General features: G+C 43.5%; 1 protein-coding gene across 6 annotated transcripts in view; it reads right to left on the bottom strand.

The window, feature by feature from the left end:
- Positions 1-322: 322 nt before the first annotated feature.
- Hr3 (nuclear hormone receptor 3 ROR-beta) overlaps positions 323-21,090 on the bottom strand; it is a 181,984-nt gene continuing 161,216 nt past the window's right edge. For all 6 annotated transcript variants that reach the window (XM_075893943.1, XM_075893944.1, XM_037423644.2 and 3 more), the window contains one exon: positions 323-7,539. In XM_075893943.1, coding sequence (XP_075750058.1) covers positions 7,280-7,539 — 260 coding nt within the window. In that variant the 3' untranslated portion in view covers positions 323-7,279. The remainder of the gene's footprint in view (positions 7,540-21,090) is intronic.

The following is a 21,090-nucleotide window of genomic DNA, read 5'->3' as shown; positions in this document are numbered from 1 at the left end:
AAGTTCTCCCCAAATATCATTTTGCTATATGGGAGCACCGCAGTGTGCAGAAAAGTGCGAGCCACACCCACGCTCCTTCTGTGCGATTGAGACGGCTAGTAACGCGCTGTGCGCCTGTCATATCAGAGGCCAAGATTCAAGTTTTTCTTGGCACTTTCTCTTTGTCTGCTTTCAACACTTAGGGTTATTGGTAACCATACTTATTTCGCTTTTTCGGTGTCACTTTATCCAACACTCACCTCTCTTTCGTTCCTCAGCACACATGAAAGCTGACGATGCCAGGTCTGAACGAACACTAGAGAGACACGAGAACCTCGATGGATACACTTTATCTTGTGTCACGTCTCTCTTTATTGATTTATTCATATATATATATTACACTGTCAAAATAATAAGTTCCATCCCAAAGAAGTGGGGCAAAGAAAGGATGCCAAGGAGGACAACAATGTTGAAACACTTGCGAGACAGAAATTTACAAAGCACTGTTACGTAGTCAGACGCAGAGAGAATAAAAACAAATGGTTAGTGGAAGTGCAGCTTTCCAAAGAAACACAGCATGTGGCTTGTTTTGCAATCAGAAGGGGCTTCCCGGCCCACGAGTTTCGACAAGAGCTTAAGTGCCTCGAATTCCTATTGCAGGTCACATCACCACTGAATTTCAATTTCAATAAACTGGCCTTAATAGTGCACACCGGTTATGAAAAAGGACATTGTAATGAAGGACTCTGGATTAAAATATCACCGTTTAGTTTTTTAATGTGCATGCAAAGCATGATACGCTAGGGGATTGAAAAGATCACCACAGTCGTGAACTAAGCCTTGGCAACTGGCAGCAGATGTTGCCATACAACGCTGCAACAGGCACTCAGATACAAGATAAGTTTTGGTTCACTTCAATCGCACATGCGGCGCAATGTGGTATTTGTAAAGCTTTTTTTTTCCCTCAAAAACAGTTGTTAGCGCCGCGTAGCATGAAAGAAGCCGGTCGGGTGCAAAGAAGCCACAGAAACTATTCGTTCAGGATTCGACCAGAGATTCACAGCAGTGAAGAAGGGGCAAATGAGTAAACGCAGTGGCAGTGATAAGCAGAAAATATCTACAAAGCTTTTGCGTGCTGAGGGAAAGGGTAGAAGACGACGCTTAATGAAGCCGGCGGTGCTTTCGAGGCGCGCTGGCAGCTTGATCATGTGTCATGCGAGCAGGTGAAAATGAAGGCACTCTCTATAATATAACAATATATTAAGTTGCGAATATAGTACCATCTCTGTCTATAGTTGGCTTACACTGGTGCGCTCTGCCATGAATGCAACTTGCTGGGCGCCTGCGACTTGATCAAGTTATGCAGCAATTCACAGGTGGCACTATCCCTCGCTCATTTATGGCACCAGGAGGTAATGGTTGTATTGCGTGGCCTCGATCAGTCACCAGCCCTAGTTTTCTTCCTATACCTCGCTATTCGTGGGTCGTCACTTGTTTACAAAAAAAAAGTGACATTGCCAGAAAAACATAGCCAATGTCAAGCTTTTCGCTATACAGAGTACAAGACATGACATGTGCGATACCCCCTTTTGCACGATGCTGTGCTTCTGAGCTGCGAGAAATGTCATACAATAACTTCTGTATCTTTCTCTAGTCATGCCTCACTAGAAAGTGCCTGAAGGTATGCAGAGCCTGTCCCTTTTTCTTTTCCTCGAACCATTCATTTTTTTTTTCTCGAACCATTTCCTCGAACAGTTCAGCTCAAGAGGCTAAGTGACACTTGTACGACAGTATTTTGTAATAGAATGCGTGACCAGAACAAAGCCTCTTGGATTACTGAAATGCAAGACAGTGTGGCAATCTAGCATCTATGGCTTTAAAACCAAATTACCTTAAAGGGGCCCTGAAACACTTATTTGAGTAACCATGGAATTAAATCACTGGAAAAGTGTACTGCCTCACAAATTCAATGCCGAAAAAAATTTTAAGAAACCGTCCAGTACGAGCGGAGTTACACAGATCTGTCCCACGCTGCAATAGCATTCTCTTTTTTCTCGTCCCGACCAAAGCACTGGAAGCTAAGCAGGGAAGGATGGAAGGGGTGAACAAAAAAGTCACGCGCACCTCATGACCTTGAGAACTTTTTTTTTCCAATACGCAGCGTTTTAAGTGCGATCGCAAGCGCATGAATGGATGTATCCGGCTGTGCCCTTTAGATCAGGCGGTGGCTCACGCCAACTAGCCATAAAGTTAAGTACTATCACTATGTGTTTAGGGATTAGATTTCACTCACGCCTCAATTGTAACCATTAATCAGTTAGCCTCCTCCTGGTTATTTCTAACCATTTAAAGTCTATTTTGCCTTCACTGTCCCTAAACCCCAATGCTTTGAAAAATTCCTCGTCATTATCTTGGACTATAGGGCAGAGCCCTTAACAGAACATTATCAAACGTTCAGCCTTTTCTTTCTCCTTTCCACACGTGCTACATACCATGTCTGTGCCATCATATTTGGCTCGGTACGTCTTGGCACGCGTGAAAGAGTGACGTGACGGTCTCTCGCGACGATCTCAGTAACAACCAAGCGCGCCATGTTCAAATCAGCCAATTGCTGATAGATGGGCAATCTATGTGCGATTTTCGAGCTTTTTTTTACATTTGTCGAGGTAAGATAAAGTAATTTTTGGCTGACTTTGATCATTTATTGTGAATGCCAGGCCGCATGCTGCGCTATAACATTTGCCTCTACATTAGCCTCTTCTACCGATCGGCAGCATTTCCTGACCACGCTCAAAAAGTGTTGCAGGGCCCCTTTAAGTACCATTTTTCCCACAATGAATTTTTTATTAAAATTAGAATTTGCAGACCGCCGTCCGTACTTACAAATGGTCACAGCAAAATTATCTTATGTTTTATTCTGAAAGTAGTTCATTTTATGAATAACCTTTAGCATTGCATTATTTCTTTCGGCGCTCAGAGTTTGGGAGCCTACGATTCATTAATAGAAAATTTTGTTCTCTAGCACAGAACCTTAAAAAAATCCACCCGAACTTTAGCTCTATCCTTTAACAATCATATGAAAACATGCGATAGTAACAAGGAAAACTTGAGATGTGAGCTCAACGTTGCTTACGGTCAATTTTTGCTAAATAACTCATTACAAATCAGCCAATTTAAAAAAACTAGATCCAATTTTGCCAGTTGGTGTATGGACCCATATACTTTAGTGTGGGCTGAGCTCGACCACTTTAAGTCTGAAACTAATTCATTCGGGCTTAGATTTCCCTTGATAATTCTCAACGATTTTCCCGCCTATAATACTGCTGCTCGAAGTAGTTTTGTGTAAAAACATGTCTCCTAAACGCTACATCACTCGATTTTTTATAGTGAGCGGCATGTTACAGAGAATGCGCTCACATATTCAGGTACAGGACAGATGCAGCAGAAAAGAAAGTGCAACGAAGCCTGCGATATACTGTCACTGGCGATAACAAGCGCATTCTTACATCTGTACATGAGGAAGTCGCTCGAACATTTCAATCTCTTTGTGCACCTTGTCTGTTACAAACAACACATATCGTGTAAGTCTAGAATATGTGCCCAACTTTCGTGGTGATAAAATGAATGGACAAGTGTTGGTGTTCCGACATCGATAGCGTCATTAAAGCAGAGAGCTCTACTTGTGACGCCACATATTCTCCACTGACGATATGCCCAAACAAGCTTAATAAGGCGCTAAGAGAGAGTTTTGCATTTGTTAGTGCGTCCTGCATGCGTGAACTTAGCATGCACTGAAAGGGGGAGGCTATGATATACGAAAGAAAGCTTCTAATCATGCGCTCGCTTATGTGTTTATGATGGCATGTTAGTAGCATGCTCACATGTGACAGATGCGTTAAATGACCCCGTCAAAGTGATGGGCGAAAACAGGGCTGGTAGCAATTAGCGACACTAACAGCATCAGAAGCTATAAAAGCGTGGGTGAGAACAAGGCGAGAAAGAAAAAAACAACATGATTTACAGATTTGGGGGCCCTTTGGTGCCTCCAGGTTGTCCGGCTTATTCGTGAACAATTTTGAAAAGTGCGGCGCAGATGTATCGCCGATTGCATGGCAAACTTAAATAATGATTGTTACTCTAAAAGCCAGACCTTGTGGTACCACCAAAAACCCAGTTTCAATGAACAGACTGTGGAACTCGCACAATATGCAAACACACAAAGAAATGAGCAGAACAGGTGAATGAAAATTAGGATGGCATACAATGTACATTTATTCACGTCATGTCATAAAACGAACATTCGCGTTGGTGCTTCATAAATAAGTGAGCATATAACATTTGAAAAAAAAAAAAAGACATGTTAGACCATAGGCCATCTAAAACATCTAAACCTTTCACCAAAGACACCATAATCTTTCAAGTAGTGAGAAAAGATGCATTTTACAGCGATGGAGCACGATAGTAGTCTTCGAAAACGTTTGACGTTTCCTTCATATGTAACTACATATTTACTTGATTCATCCTCGTTTAACGAATTACTGCACCACTTAACGACAAGTAGAAAAAATTTTTGGAGGCCGTCAGTCATTAACAGCAGTTCATGAAACAACCTCGTCCACATTGACGAACTGGGCAGCCAGGCGCAGTGCACACTTCTCAACATTGTCTTCTGTCACAAGAAAATATTGAACTAAATAAATAAATTTAAAAAAACCCCGAAGGAAGTCGAAAAAATATTATCCAATAATTGACTGTTCACAGTCATGGGGTGAATGAATGTTCGCCCCCTGCTATCGCATAATTATCGGGGTTTCACCTGCGAGTGGGCACATAACAATAGTTGCACAGGTGTCCCGAGGATCGACCTTAGCTTTGGCGAATCGCCACAGTTCATATTTAGGCGCTCGCCACGCCTACATTTGGAATTGCCTATGCAGCTAACCGACGCTCCACGCAGGCTGGACATTTAGCTGCAATGTGGACAGTGACGTTTTTGCTCTAAGTACAGCAGGAAACGCTAACAGGACGGGTGCTATGAATGTGACGACATCCACAGAGAAGCAATATACACAAGTTTTACTCTCTGCACACGAGAGCAGCAAGGCACGTGCTTAACACCAAACGAGAAGTGCGCACGAGCACCTGGTGCCCTCTAGCACCGATCGCATCCACGCGTCCACAACAGGGTTGCGTGCAAACACTTTCCTGGGCGTTGTTAACAAGCTTTGAAAACACAGGATAACAGCATTTCAAAACAGAGAAATACAGTTAGTGCATCGTCACATGATCAGAGAAGAATAATATATAATAATGGTAGTAATTACACATCTATGGAGATCGACCAGTCGTGAAAGTGCGCAATATGTACAAGGGTCAGCCCGGAACTCTTTCGTGTTTCTTTTTGTATACGGAGTGTCGTCGTCACGTAAGATATCACATTATTGCTTCTCTCGCTCTCTTTTTTATTCATTCTTTCTCTCCATCTATGATAACCCAGTACGCATCTCAGCGACAAAAAAAAAAGAAACAAAATTTCTTGGATGAGCTTCTTTACGTGGTAATGAATTGTTATGTACAGTAAACTTTCCATGTATGGGTGTGTAAATATGTGTGCTTGCATTTGTGTGTTGATGTGTTTCTGAGAGTGTTGAAGCTTTTTTCGACCATCTTCCGCAAAGTTAGCAGGCAATTTCTTCTCTTACAGCGAGAACAAGAGCTCGTAAAAACACTGATGGCATAACAAGAAAACGCCCGACACCGAACAACATCTGCACAGATGCGACAAGGGAAAATGGAACAAGAAAAAGGCTAGTAATCTCAACAACGTGCCTGACGAGACAAAACGCACCACGACATGATTCTTTGTTCCGTCTCTGTCGCATCTTCGCAATTAAGAAAGCACCATTCCCTTTCAACCAGCTGCGTACTTCCTTAAGGGTCGGCGGACACACCATGACTTCCTCTTAGTCGACCACACGCAGTTGTGCGATAGCTGCTGCAATTTGCACATGCCCCCCACAATCGACTAGAAAAAATGGTGGCAGTGTTGTCGATGTGGGGAGTGGAAATGACATGCAATGATGACGATACGTGGAGCAGTGAACATGACCCGATGGCTGACCTGCAAGCTTCGATGACGTATGATGAAAAAAGTACGCTGCCTTCTAAGGAGCCCTGCCTGGTTGTTGAGCCAGGCACCGTAAATAAAGATGCTGACTACGCTAAAACTCTTGCATGATGATTGTTCGAAATATAAAATACTGACTAAGCAGCTTCTTCTTGCATTATTCGCACAGAAATGTCAAAAGAAAATTTATCCACATTTACTTGTTGCAAGTTACGCGAAAATCTCACTTCATTTCACACGCTTTTCTGCTAAAATTCAAAAAAAGAATCGTGTACAGTTTTGCAGCACTGAGCCCAAACCATCAATGTCAAATGAATGAGCTCTGATGTGTAAAAAAACATGCATACTATCAAACAGGTTTGTACGCTTCATAGCAGTAAAAATATAAAAAAAGAAAGCAGGAGTTCGTGCAGATCATTGATCCTCAAACTACAATAACAATTCATCCTGCAATTCCTGAAATCAATTGCAATAAGATTCACATTTGGCATACCACTTGTGCGAGCGAATGCAGCAATTTGAACATAACTAAATCACGCGTCAAGCCTGTGATTGCCACAGCAAACAGAGAAGAGGAGGCGCTTGATAAAGATGCGTCTTCTCCGGCAGTTTTCTAATAGGCAAAAAGAAAAATCAACTTGCGAGAGGTTATCCCACAGATTCACAGCTTTGCGTTCGCCTACCATGTAAAACCCGCCAGAATGATGCTAAAACAGCGGTTGTGCATCTCCTCGGGCAATGATCCTTCTAGAGCTTGCTTTTAGCACTGGTGCCATTTTGTCAGATTCAGCAGCAATTCTCTGGAGTACAGACAAGAACAACACACAGCTAAGAAAGAAACACTGGCGACTGGAGCCGCATTTCATCAGAGCCACGTTCCTTGATATTAAGCGGCAGTTTGGTCGTGCCAAGACACGTTATCCTGTCGGAGCTATAACCCGGCTAGTCATTTGTAAGGGCACGTATGAATAATGTGCCGGCTAACAGGTGAAGCAGCTGGGCATGGATAGGGCATATCATTTGAACCGCTTCTCAACATTATGCCACCGTGACTTTCCCAAAGTCAGAGTCGAAAGGCACACCTCAGCGGTCTCCGGAGTTTCTTTTAATGCGGCACAGAAGCAACAATCCGGAGAAGACATGGCGTTTGCAGCTGGGCCAGCAGCCGGTGCTTCAGATGTCGACAGAAAAGAGCTCTTTGTGAAGAGCAGGGAACTCGAGGTGGGGCACTGTGCGTCGGAACTTGGCCAGTGCGTCCATGTGCAGCAGGCTAACCTCGCGCAAGCTGGACAACTTGGCGAGCAGGCAGTCAAAGGCGCTCACATCGCCCTTGTACGGCTGCTCGTGAGTCTTGCCCAGCTCGTAGCGCAAAGACTTGAGGATGGCCGCGTTCAACCGCTGGATCTCCGAGATGCCCTTCAGGCCTGGCCGATCTACAGGACAAGGAACAAATATAGATATAATGACTTTGCGTCATATGTTTAAAGTGAGCTCTTTCACAAAAGATAGCAACTTTTTACACTCCAAGTTTTGTCCTCCAGGTCATAGGGTTAAAACACACCCTCTCTCGGAGGCCAATCATGTTTTTTTATTTCTTGTGGTATTTCCGTTATTTGTATAAGTCGCTCTGTTGAAGGGACACTGAAGAGCAACAATGACTCTGTTTAGATTGATAAACTGTAGTCTGAAAACTCTAATACCATATGCTTTACTATCATAAGTCCACTATTAGCAGATAAAATAAAGATTGAAACTTCATTTTTAAAATTCACCCCGAAACTGACAAGTGTGATGACAAGTGTAATTTCAAAAGGTATTTCCATCACAATGGCTCGATTAAATTTTCTGAAACTTTGTATGCTAGCGTCCACAGACGGCAATGTGCTTCGTATTTATCTATTGCAAGCTACATAGAACTCAATAGACGTCTTTGAAACCTTTTATGTCATTGTGTTCGGTGCGATAATATGATGGTGGCGTCTTGTTCCGCATTTTTTTTCTCACGTTTTCTCATTCACCAAGTGTAGTCTCACAGTAAGAGTGGTAATTTGGGGATTGTAAAATTGTACTTTACTAATACGTGAAAAATCATTTTCCTCTTTAGGGTCCCTTAAGACCTATTTCGCAGATGTTATTGTGCAGCCACATGTTCAAGCAAACATTGCACAGCACGTTACAATAATAGTAAGTCTGGCGTCCAACATAAATCGACCCATTTGCTGCAAATAGTACACTCATACACTGTTACTGGCCAGCAAACGCACACATGCAACAATTTTTCCTTTCTGCCTAGCCTCGCATGTCACCAGAGGGCTCTTCCCAAGCAACCTTGGCCGACCATTGGCGTATGGCAGGCATGTAGTCGGCAGCCGACTTCACTGGCCCCCAGATATTTGAAAAGGGTTGGCCCGAGGTGCGCTGCCGGTTACGTCGGCACTTGGTCGGCGGCGTGGTTCGGGCCTCCGTCGGCGGCCGAGTGAACGCCGATCGTGCCAAACCCTCATCAAGGTGACCAGTCGGGAACACATCAGGCCAGCCTTGGTTGCCGAATCAGCACAGTGAAACAGCGTGCATTTATTTAGACTGGCATAAAATATATTGTTGAGTGATTTTAACTAACACTCTCGGTGTATACTGGGACATATATAAAAAAGCCTCGAGATGAAAGTTGAAGAAGGTGACGTTCGGGCGTGAGCTGTACTGTGATTTACGACAGAATTATTGTTATTTCCACGTAACAATATAAACACTATTGTGTTTTCTTTAACATTCAAAAACAATACCTGAGAGACAGTGAGATACAGTATACCTGTGATCCTAAGCTCAATTACTTTAATTGGCAGAGAGTACTTGCACAACAATCTGATTACATTATAGACCAAATAACAAAAATATTAGTAATTTAATTCGTACATGGTTTTTCCAGGGGAGCGTATCCACCTTGAGAAATTTCGCTGCACCATCATTTGCCAAGAGGGCAACAAATATATTGTTACGGTTGAATAAAGGATGACTGGGTTTATTTGCAGGGTGAGGATAAGATTGGGCAATCAGAAGTAAAAATGGAGTCCTCAGACTGCACAAGACAATGTTGTCTTCCTCTTTCACATCACCGGCACATACCACAGACCGGCTCATACCATAGCAAAATATATGTGTGTGTGTGTGTGTGTTTGTGTTTGAATGTTCAACTATGCTAACAGCGGATTCGTAAAAGTGGCTAAAGAAATGGTGCATTTCTTCCTAAAATATTTGATTACATAAATATTAGATCGTTAGCATAAGCAAATTTGACTCAAACAATGAATTTATGCCAATTATAAGCTAAAAGCATGGAAAAAGTACAGACAAGCTAAGGTGGTGGTGGAGATAGTGGCTAGAAGAAGAAAGTGCTCAACCAATTCCCCAAAATGGGCACGTGCCATTTATCCAAGGAAACAAACAAACAAATAAATTTCAGCAACTCGTTTGGGAGCACAGCACAGCGCCTGCAAGCCAAGATCAACTCGGGAATCGCCCGCTAACAGAGAAACACAGAAAGGGAAAAGACAGATGTACCGTATTTACTCGCATAATCCTCGCACTTTTTTTGCCGTAAAACAGATGCAAAGTTGGGGGGTGCAAGAATTACGGGGGGAAAACCTTCCACGAAAACGTACAGAGCGAAAAAGAAAACAAGTGGCCGCAAATCGGGATTCTCACACCAGCAATTAACAGCAAGCTTTAAGCAGTATTAATTAAAACTTATCTCAACAATAAAAGCAGAGGTTCAACACAAGGCAAGATTTATTTGAGACAAAAAGTGCAAGCAAATGGTCGAGAATTAGAATGCCATACACAAAGCTTGTGGGCGTTGTGGGCGTAGCGGTAGTGTTCGTCGCTCAACAGGAGCCCTCAAAAGGTAAGCGTAGGACGTCAATATTAGGCTGATAGCTATTTAACAGAATCATCTGCAGTTTCCTTCTGAAGAAATAAAGTTTACCATCATTCCCAGCTTTAGGCATACGGCAGGCCCAATGCGTCTTGGTGGTTTTCAGCTGCCGTCACCAGTAGCGAACACAAAACTCGTAGACAAACGGTGGCCCTGTTGCCGTTGTTTAGTGCATGATCTATCACTCGCAACTTGAAGCAGCCGTGTAGCTTCAGTATCGCCCCATAACGAATCAAAATTACCGACACAACATACAAAACGCCGCAACGCGCACTGGCCGCTTCGGCTTGGCTTAGATTGGATTGAAAATCCGTGCAATAGTACGCTTGATGCTTAAGAGACGGCGCGCGCTATCATCATCTTTGACTGGAACGAGCAGACGACATTATTTCGGCAGTTTTCGGGGGTGCGATAATTACTCGAGGAAAAAAAGAAATTGCATTTTTGTTGGGCGATGTGGGGGATGCGAGAATTATGCGAGTGCGAGGATTACGCGAGTAAATACGGTAACAAAAGAAAACATTTACTACTGCACGGTTCTCATGGCCCGGCCTGCGGCCCCGTAAGCTCCCAGTGGAAAGACGGAATAACTTCTCTTTTTGATGGTATTTGTTTTCTCACCACACAGAGCAGCATGTGCGTTTCTTTAAAAGAAGTTGGGGCCCTGTAATTTGGATTTGGGGACAGAACGCACACACAACGCATACCGCCTCTCTCAGAGCACGACCGAGCTCTGATAAAGATGACCTGAATAGAGGGAAGGGATGCGGGCCCTCCGCTTCTTTTTCTTCTACTTTTTTTAGGTCGTGGCATTAGAACGCTCGGAGCGCCGACGAGTTGCTGAAGCGCTACAATGGAGAGTCGTAAGATGCACATGCATTGAGCAGCATTTCCTTTGCCATGTTCCTAGAGGCAGCCGCGTCCCGCCGCCGACAATTTCATACGTACTCGTAAGTGGCAATGTTTCCTGGCGCATTACCAGTTTTGTTTCTTGGAAAATTCACTTTGATCTGTGCAACTGATGTGCCAATCCGTTAGTCTCCTCTAGCTGACGAATAAGAGTGGTTCAGGTGGACGACTGCTGTATCAGTCTTTGTTGATCGTTAACGAGTAAATATACGCTTTTTGAGTTTTTTTTGTTCGTTTGTTCATATTGCAAGAGCATGACAAATAATGCTATTTTTCTCGATTAGGGAGCACTGCAACAACGACTGCTTAAAAGTGTGGATAGCGTGATGCACTGGTCTCGCCGTGCTGAAAGGAAGTCTGGTAAGATGCATGCTTGGTTGCTGGAGTCCTACGCAATTTTTTTTCACGTTACATTAGGTTGCAAATGAGCTGTAAACAATGCCTAAAAAATATCTGCCTGGCCCGCCTTGAAGGTAATATGTGTTGTCCTTAATTTATTTGTACTGTTTTTGTTTTCCAGCGACATATTATGAGGAAACTGTATGCTCTGGGGCTTCAAGCATATTTCAGAATATCAACGCACTGACATAATTATTGTAAATGCACATTTTTTTCTGGTTTGTGTATACACCCACAAAATTGTTTTGCCGAATTGTGCGTGCACAGTCGCATGCGATTCATGCATGCGACTGTGCAACTGGCTATGTAAATAGTCTGCCTTTCTCTAATTATTAATCATTCTGTTTGTTCTTTTCAGCTTTTCTCAGCAAGAGAACGATACAAGCCTCACATCTCGGTGATAAAAGGTCACACACCATACACGTATTCACAAATAAGAGCGCAAAAACTGACAGAAAGAAAGAACTGATCTAGCAGGAATACCACTTCATCACTTGTATAGTTGGGTTGCACAAGGTCTGCTGCAAATCGTTCCATGCGAACAATGTGGCATGAAAACATAGTGCATTTATACAACTGCGAAATAAACGTATTAAGTGAGGAAGCTTACGTTTGTCTTTCTTTTATTGCATGTTACATCCTTACACACTAACAAGTGCGGACTTTAGAGGCGTTTAATTTCGTCTTACATGTGAACTCAGCCAATGTCATGTGCACAAAATAAAAAAAATAATAAAAGCAGAGCAAAGAACGTTGGCAGCCGACCTACAGCCATCAGTGAATTCATGCTTATGTAAGGTCAGGCCATGGTCAAGCCGCGCGCGGCACGCACTCGGGTTCAATGGCCAACGCGGTCAGGCCTACGATGCGGTTCGACATTGGCTAACGTGAGGCAAATGTCAATCCCCAAAACCGGCCCTACGTTGGTTGCAAAGGTCGGGACAACCACTTCACAGTCAGTCAACCTCTCACCGACCTCTTGCCAAGGACAAATTGTTGCTTGGGTTGTGGTTGAGAAAATAAAATTATTAATATTATCATGAACTGGAAATCTGCAATCGCTACATTTCTGTTTCTGCTACAATGTGAATCACTGATCACACAGAAAAATTTTTGAAAAATTACTCAGAGATGTGCTTAAAGGGACACTAAAGGCAAATAACAATGCCCTAGAGTCCCTGTGAATCCTCGATCTATTTTGGTCCAAAAGTGCCAATGCAATGGCTACTTGCTCGGCGATTTCCGACTCTGTGGTATAGATAGAAGCCGAGTTGACTAGTTAGATGATTTGACAAATATGACGCACTGGTCAAGACAAGAATACCGTCATGATTTTCTCGCGTACTTCATTAACACTCCCCGCCAAACAGTGGCACATACTTGCAGGTATGTGCCACTGGGTAACACACATGGGTAATTATTTATAAGCGGGAGTGTCAAGAAAAAGCTGACATTAGCAGTGTTAACCCAACGAAGGCATTGTGTAATCGTCACAGTCCCAGCACGAATCAAACCTTCCATTATTCTGTGTAGTAATCAAGTATTGTACCACAGAGCCACGCCATGTCTTGGAACTACTTTTTCAGTAGACCATAATGTTCGTGAAACCTCAATTGTGTTTGCAGTGCCGGCTATCCAATTTTATAAATATTACACACATACTCCAATCATACAGCTGTCACATCCAGCTAACGTCAATTGTGATTCGGTGACATTCGCTGAAGTTGATTTATGTAGCAGTGTCCAGGGCTACAATCCTCGCGAGCACCAGCGCTTTATATCAGCTTATTGCTTCTGATGTTGCTAATGCTCATCTTCCTGTTGGCATCATTGCGTAAGTGCAAACAACTGGTTATATAAGCATCTGCAACTGCTGAACATATGTCTGTGCATGCAACATTGGTGCATATATGTGCAATCATTTCATTATGCGAAACTGAATAGAAAAATTACAACACGATCACCTTCCCTCTGCATGCTTCACAGAACGTTGAATATACCCGAGTCTGCTGAATTTTTTTGTGGTTTTGTGGTTTGCATCAACAACTGCCATGGTATTCGTTTTCTACAGGCGTATGCTAAGCAAGCATGCCTACTGAGCGGCACAATTACTTTTTCTTGTTGCAGGGCCAAACCGGTTAGAGCTGTGAGGAAGGCGTGCTGAAAGGGTCCCTTTCTCAACATCCCTCACGACAACTGAAGAAGACTGTGGAAGATGGATAACATTTTGAGCCGCATTTCGGGACACATTTTGTCATCAGGGACGACACTGATATCATCGACGGCAAAAAGGTACGTATTCCTGGTGAAAGATCGACGCTGCCAGAAGGCACTGTTCCGGCGATCCTTCTGAATCCCTCCGTGTAGAAAATGACCCTCAAACAAAAGAAGGTGAAAGAGTGGACAAACGACCAGCAGCAACAGAAGTTTAACCGCGGAAGCGCCATGCACCGAAATGACCTGAATGGCCAGTCGCCACCGAATCACGCAGAAGTAGCAGCCAGCTCAGATGAGGTACGAGACGATTTGAACTTTTACAGCAAAAGCTGTTACGAGATCACAACATGGGTCACGCGCAGTTGCATGTTGTTCACCACCACTGCCACCGCTGGTGTCCGTAAGCGCATCACACGAAATTAGAAAAAAAAACTTGTACCAATGACACAGCGGGGCTGGTACCTGGGTACGCTGGGTGCCAGCCCAATATTCTAGCACTGAGTTACGCCGGTGCTTGTAACTTGTCAAACTTGCCTTAGGCAAGCTTCATGTTAGAAAAGCAATCACGTTAATACGACTTATAAAGTGTTTTACAACAGCGAAAAAACAACCAGTCGTCCCACAATGCGATTAGCGTAATGAGTAGGCCGTTCTATGCTCCAACCTACTACAAAAGCTTGTTCTTGTTTCTCTATTAACTGTGGTACACAGCCACTTCAGCCATAATTCCTCATCGTTGTCAGCCATTACATGGAAAATTGGCACAAAATTCCAAGGAAGTGTTTAGCGGATACCACGCTTCTCAGAAGCACGATGAAAAATAGCATAGCGAGTGCCGGCCTACAATCCACAAGTTTATTATTAATGCCCTAGTGGGTACCAGGCTAGTGTGCTTACAGTAGTTACCCAATGAGTGTTTTGAAAAGGCTCTGAAAGACCACTCTTCTAGCTTTCGCTGTGACTGTGCTGCATCTACCGCGCAGGCCTGGTGTTTTTTTTATTGCACTTTATCACAGCCTCCGAGTGGTGGACGAAGCATTGTTTTCCTGAAAGGGTACGCACTTCATTGCACTTGGACATTATGTGATGAAGTGACTGTGGTGCCAGGTTCTGCAACAGACGTCATGAAGCCCACTTCAAAGTGCATATGACCTTGTTAAATAAAAACGTTTGCATTTCCTGGAAGAAGCAGAAAGCCTCCTCCCAAAATTGGAGATGCCTTCAAACTTTGTGTTGGAGCCGAGATGTGTAAATATTGTTACAGGAGAGCCCATAGGGAAATGAGGTGATAATTGTGATATATTTACACTATGCCAAGCGTTAGCTGAAATGGCAAAGGAGAGCGCACCCCACTTTCCAGAATCACATCATCTTTCTCCCTGTGTCTGTTGCTTATTCAGCGTGACATTGTCTTGTAACATGACCCCCGGGTGCTGAAGAACCATCTTGGTGCTTTCCATGGTGTTACGGAGCAGTGGAGCTTAAGGTGGGAGACATCAACAATGTTTGTAGACAGTAGAGCGGAGGAACATGAAGACTGCAGCAGAGCTATCATGTAGGTAACATCGGTCACCTGGCGCAATACGCAGTAGGCTCCCGAGTATCGGGAAAGCGGTTTTTCAAAGATACTAACATGCCGAGTTGGGGTCCTCAACAGCACAAGGGAACCTGGGGCAAACAAAACGTTGGGATTTTGTGCGTCGTAACACTGCTTCTGTTAGTCCAACAATGCTAAAAAATGCTGACGAGCAAATTCTCATGCTTTGTAAGCTCTGGTGATAGTGTCATGGGCGTATTCAGTCAGCGAATCGACAGATGTCAGAAAGATCGCGTCAAAAGGTAGAGTTGGGTTGCAGCGAAATAAAAGATAGAATGATGAAAACCTAGCAGTATCCTGGCTTGAGGAGTTGTATGCAAATGTAACAAAAGACAATGCAACGTCCCGGTCTAGGTGGTCGGAGGAGACGTACAAAGACAGCATATCAGTTAAAGTCTGGTTGAATTGATTGGTAAGTCCATTAGTTTGTGGGTGGTAGGCCATCGTAAACTTATATTTGGTCTTGCAAGAGCGAAGCAGGTCATCAATAATTCAGCACAGAAAATAGCATCCATGATCTGTGAGGAGTTGGCATGGGGCACCATGATGGAGGATGACATCGTACAGAAGGAAATCAGCAGTATCTGTGACACAGCTGATTGGTAGAGCCCATGTGATGATGTACCTGGTTGTGTGAACTGTAGCAACAGCTATCCATTTGTTCCCGTTAGTAGACTCAGGGAAAGGGCCTAGAAGGTTAAGACCAACTTAAAAGAAGGGGTCAGTAGGAAGATCAAATGGCTGGAAGCGTCCGGCAGGACTCTGGCGTTGGCGCCGGTCGCAGGAGGCAACTTAGCGATGGACAAAGCGATCGACGCTGCACACTGTTGAACGTCAGAAAGAGACCAAGGACCAGCGGTGGGAGTGTCCTAAAGCTGGCTGATAACACTCAAACGTAGGCGGGAAGGCGCCACGAGGAGCAGTTCCTGTTCATTTGTGTCGAGATTGTAACGGTACAAGGTACCTTCATTGAAAGCACAGTGCAGTAGATGAATGGGGTGTCACAAAGTTCAGCTTCTCAATGATGTCCCGCAAGACGGGACCTTGGTGCTGTTGATCACGGATGGTGCTCAAAGCCGAGAGATAGAGCACACATGGCGGCGCTTCATCGAAAGCTTCAGCAGGGTCCACTGGATGGCAGGACAAACAGTCAGCATCATGATGTAAGCAACCACATTTCTAAAACACTGAGTAGTCATATTTTCGGAGCTGTAGCGCCGAGCGACCATGACGCCCAATGGGATCCTTTAATGACGAGAGCCAGCAGAGGGCATGGTGGTCAGTTGCAACGGTGAAACGTTGACCACGTAAGTAGGGCCGAAATTTGCCAATCACCCAAACTAGAGCATCGCATTCCTGTTCGGCGATAGAGTAGTTCCGCTTGGCTGCGGAGAACAGACAGTTGGCATAGGCGATAATACAGGCAAAGCCACTTTGATGCTGGACCACAACAGCACCGATTTCGTGACCACTCATCAGTTCAGAGTTCTGTTGGGGGTTGAAATGTCGAAATGGGCCAGAATAAACGGTGTTGTGAGCAACGGGATGAGATTAGAGAACGCCGAATCCTTCGCAGAACCCAGGGAGAATAGAACATTCTTCTTCAGAAAGTCCGTGAGAGGGCGGGCGACGTCCGCAAAATTGTTTAGAAAACATCGAAAGTAGGAACAGAGACCTAAAAAGCTGCGAACTTTCTTAGTGCAGGTTGGTACGAGGAAGTTCTACACAGCTCAAACTTTATCAGGATCAGGGCATACCCTAAAGGAGTCGACAAGAGGGCCCAATATGATTAGTTGCTGGCATCTCCAGGGGGACTTCTATGAGTTCAGTTACAGTCGTGCGTTACGAAAAACGACAAAGATGGAGAAAAATTGGTCTAGGTGTGTTTCAAAGGTCGAGGAAAATACAGTGACATCGTCGAGGTAAGATAGGCAAATTGAGCACTTGAACTCGCGCAAGAGAGTGTCCATCATTTGCTTGAAGGTGGCTGGAGCATTGCCTAACCTGAACAGCATGACCTTAAACTGGTAAAGACCATCAAGGGTCACAAAGGCAGTCTTCTCCTGGTCCATGTCATCGACAGCAATTCGCCATTACCCTGATCGAAGGTCGATGAAGGAAGAAGCGTCAATTCGCGGTAGCAGGGTAGGCGTCTTTTTTTAGTGATCTGGTTCAAATGTCAGTAGTAGACCCGGAATCGCCAACTGTTGTCCTTTTCCTTTACAGTAAAAACAGGGGAAGCCCACCGACTAGAAGATGGCTCAACAAAGTCTTTAGCGAGAATCTTGTCGACTTCCTTTTAAATGATCTGATGCTCCATATAAGAGGCACGGTACAACCGTCAATTGACCAGAGATGCATTGCTGGTGTTCATGCAGTGCTTCACAATGCTAATTTGACCAAGTGGACGGTCACAAAAGTCGAATACGTCTGAGTACAATTCCAGGACAAGACGAAGTGCATCAGTTTGATGTGGCAAAAGGTCTGGTGTGATCACTTTTTCCACATTAGAAGATGGACTCCATGTCGCGCCAGTCCTTGCTGGTAGCGCCCTAGTTGTCTCAGTCACACTGTGCAGTCCTGCTTGTGCTCGGTATGTGTACGCGTGCTTCGACCTTCAGCTCTTTACTCTCTCCTTGAATCATCCAGTGCACAAATATGAGGCAGAGTATCATTTATTCGTTATGATTTCATCTCTAGCACTGCAAAACACATGGGGTCCTTGAAATCTGGACACTAGTAACGTTTAAAAATGCATAAGGGCCCTTAATGACATTAATTAGGACAAAAAAAGCCATGCAGTACGCCAGAATTCTCATCAATATTAGAGACTAGATTTAAGACAAACGCTTATTTTGCTCCATATATTCCTACCACGCCATTTTGATATATAAGCATAAATTATTACAGTGTTCTTTACAAAGCTAATAAAACAAAAACACCGACAATGTAAGAAAACAAAAGTCACAGTGTCACCGCAAGAACGAAGCAAAACTTGGAATGTAACACTCGGAACGGCAAGCAGATCGAAACGTGCAGCGTGCCACTCATGCACAAAAGAAGCACGCTAACAACAAACACAGAACGAGAGCGAACTAACATGGTTTATCGCTCGACACTTCACACCCTGTTTACACAAAAACGACGCTCAAAACATAATCACAAGCACAGATGAGTGCAAACTAAAAAGTGTTCCAGTTGTTATACTTTGCTGTGCACGAAAAATGCGCTCTTTTCGCAAACGATGCCTGTGCCGTGAGCGAATTGTGACCTTTGTGGGCCCGGCAACTAACGCAATCGTTCTGGTGAAAGGCAAAGGCACACGGTCCTCTCACCAAAGGATAAGCGCGCGCACACAGTTATATAAACCCCATCCCCCCGTTCGTGAGGCAAAGTACCCGTGGGAGATAAGCACGTGTTGGCGCATCGTGATGAGCTGGGCGCGGAACGCAGGCAGCTTTTTTTTTAGTTTCTGTATATAGATACATATACATATATGGTGAATGATGGCAGCAGTGGCAACGGCAAAAAACCAGACAAGACCGTCCATTTAAGTGCTACTGCAATAAAAGTACGCAGTTTTTTCATGGAGGATCCTTTGATGCAACGTTTTTACAGCTACATAAGTTGAATAACTCAAAATTTTTACTGGTAGATAAGTTCAATAACTCCTAAAGCTTGAGTCCTAGCCTTTGTGTTCCATAATGGGTTCAGCATAATGTTACTTTCCAAGTCCCTGGATGGAAAAGTGAATAATTCTGCATCCTTCTTTCTAAGCAGATTAATTAACTGACGTGTTAATCTTAATCCCTGGCTTGTATGCTGTAGAGAGGCAATAAGAATACAGAGAGATTGTAAAATGTGATGTTTACAGAAAAGTAACACTGAGGGACAATCACAAGCTATATTATGTGTTTGTCTCAACATAGCTTTCTGAAGTTAGGGTAGCATTTGTGGATTCATGGAAGTAAAAGATGCCCATAAAAGGTTACACAGGAGTGAAATGGCGAGTTATAAGAAGTTTAATATACATATTTTATAGATATACATACTTGTCTGCTTTATCCCTACAATGCTATATTTTTAGCTACATAAATATTGAGGTCATCGCAAAACACTGTTTTCGAAAATATTATGCAAAGTATCTTCAAACACTTTAACTGGGTCTATTATTATACTTTTATATACTAAGACTGCATCATTTGTCAGAAAACTATAGCTTTTGCTTTGACAGTATTAATCTTTAAGCATTGAAATCAACCCATTTATCCAGCTGTGTAAATGTTTTGTTTTCCCTTTTGGTTACACCAAACAATAATGTAACGGAGAAATACAAAGCATGACATCTGGTCACAATATTGTAGTTTAATCAATACCATTCACAATGTGCAAGCTGAAAGGAACTGGACCCAGGATACTTCTATGTGGAACAAAACTGCTTTTATATAAGCCGAATAGCCACCATAATATTTATGAATTGGCACCCGCAACTTAAATAAGAGGCCAGAAGGGCACAGTAAAACCCATACTTATTGAGTTTTTTTAATAACAGGCTATGGTTCATCATCAAAAGCTTCAGCAAAACCAGTATAATAGATACTCAGAGCCATTTTAAAGCATTTAAAATGAACCACTTTTGTTCAAATATAGCCAGTTCTGCTGAATGCTTCTTCCTGACTCTAAATTGCACCATATGTATTACCTCATGTTTAGCATAAAGCTGGACAATCTTGAGAAAACAGCCTTTTACAGGAATTTTGAAGTTGCAGGTAATTGGAACACTGGGCTGCAGTTAGGCGTATATGATTTTTGTCTCCATATGTACACAAAACTACAGTCAACTAGAAGGAGGCAGTGTGGTGACTGCCCTTTCTCTTCACCGCCATGGCCCTCCCCAAGTTGACAGATTGGGTGCCCACCAAGGGCGCTGCTGCCAGTTTTTCCTGAAAACTTTTGCAGCATGTTAAGCGCATCCACACGTCCCTAGGGTCATTCTGGTTATGCTGCAGTTTGAGGGGAGTATTAAACGCAGGGTTGGAGGTGGGGAGAAGGTCAACACAATAACACAAGGTATATATGTATTTGTTTTGTTTTTCTTTTGAAACTGGCCCAAGTAGCTAAAGCTGCTGTTTCTAGTCGTGTGCGCCCAGCTGCAGCGCATAATTTGTTGGAAGCACCTTTGTCGGTACCTCACGTGCCAGCTTGCTGCATTTCTTGTGTATGCTTGCTTTTCAGAAGGACCAGCATATGTGTCTCTCAGGAAATTGCAACTGTCTCAAAGATGACCTGTTGCTGAATCTAGAAGGGAAGGACATGCTTTTTCCAGCCTCCGGTGGCCGCGTACACAAAGCATGCTGCATACGTGCTGAGAAATTTTGGGGGCAGCTTTTGACGCCAAAAAGAGCTGGACCATCGAGGAGTGATCGCAAAGTCAAACAGGATAAAGATAAATAAAAAGCAAGAAGACACGAGGGCGGTGACCTCATAATTGTGCGTTGGTGAAGCCGGGGGGGAGGTGGGGGGAGGTCAGGAGTTTAAAAAAAATGCTGGGGTGTGATGGGCTACATAAAAGTGTAAAGAAAAAGAAGAAAAAGAGAGACTGAACTGACATTTTTAAAGGGACAGCTACCAATGTATTCAATTAGGATACTAACTTATATTTCCTTTTTAAATGTGAAATCCCAACGTTTTGGGTCAAAGTGGGACCTCACTCTGGAGTGCTTGTGTGACTGGACAAAGAAATCAATCAAGCTAGAGAAATGAATCAGCAGAACATTACGATGTTGGTCTTCTCATAATTGAATTTTTGGCTGATGGCAACTACACCATCGAGTCACCTATGTTGAATGACCCAAAATTTATTTTCTGGGTGGTTTCGTGTGTGTTGATTCAGTGTTTCATCTTACCTTCTATGTTTTCATTATTTTTTAG

The sequence above is a fragment of the Rhipicephalus microplus genome, chromosome 4 (genome assembly GCF_043290135.1).
Source record: "Rhipicephalus microplus isolate Deutch F79 chromosome 4, USDA_Rmic, whole genome shotgun sequence".
NCBI lineage: Eukaryota > Metazoa > Arthropoda > Arachnida > Ixodida > Ixodidae > Rhipicephalus > Rhipicephalus microplus.
The sequence above is the reverse complement of the archived record's forward strand: the minus strand, read 5'-3'. Positions and strand labels throughout refer to the sequence as shown.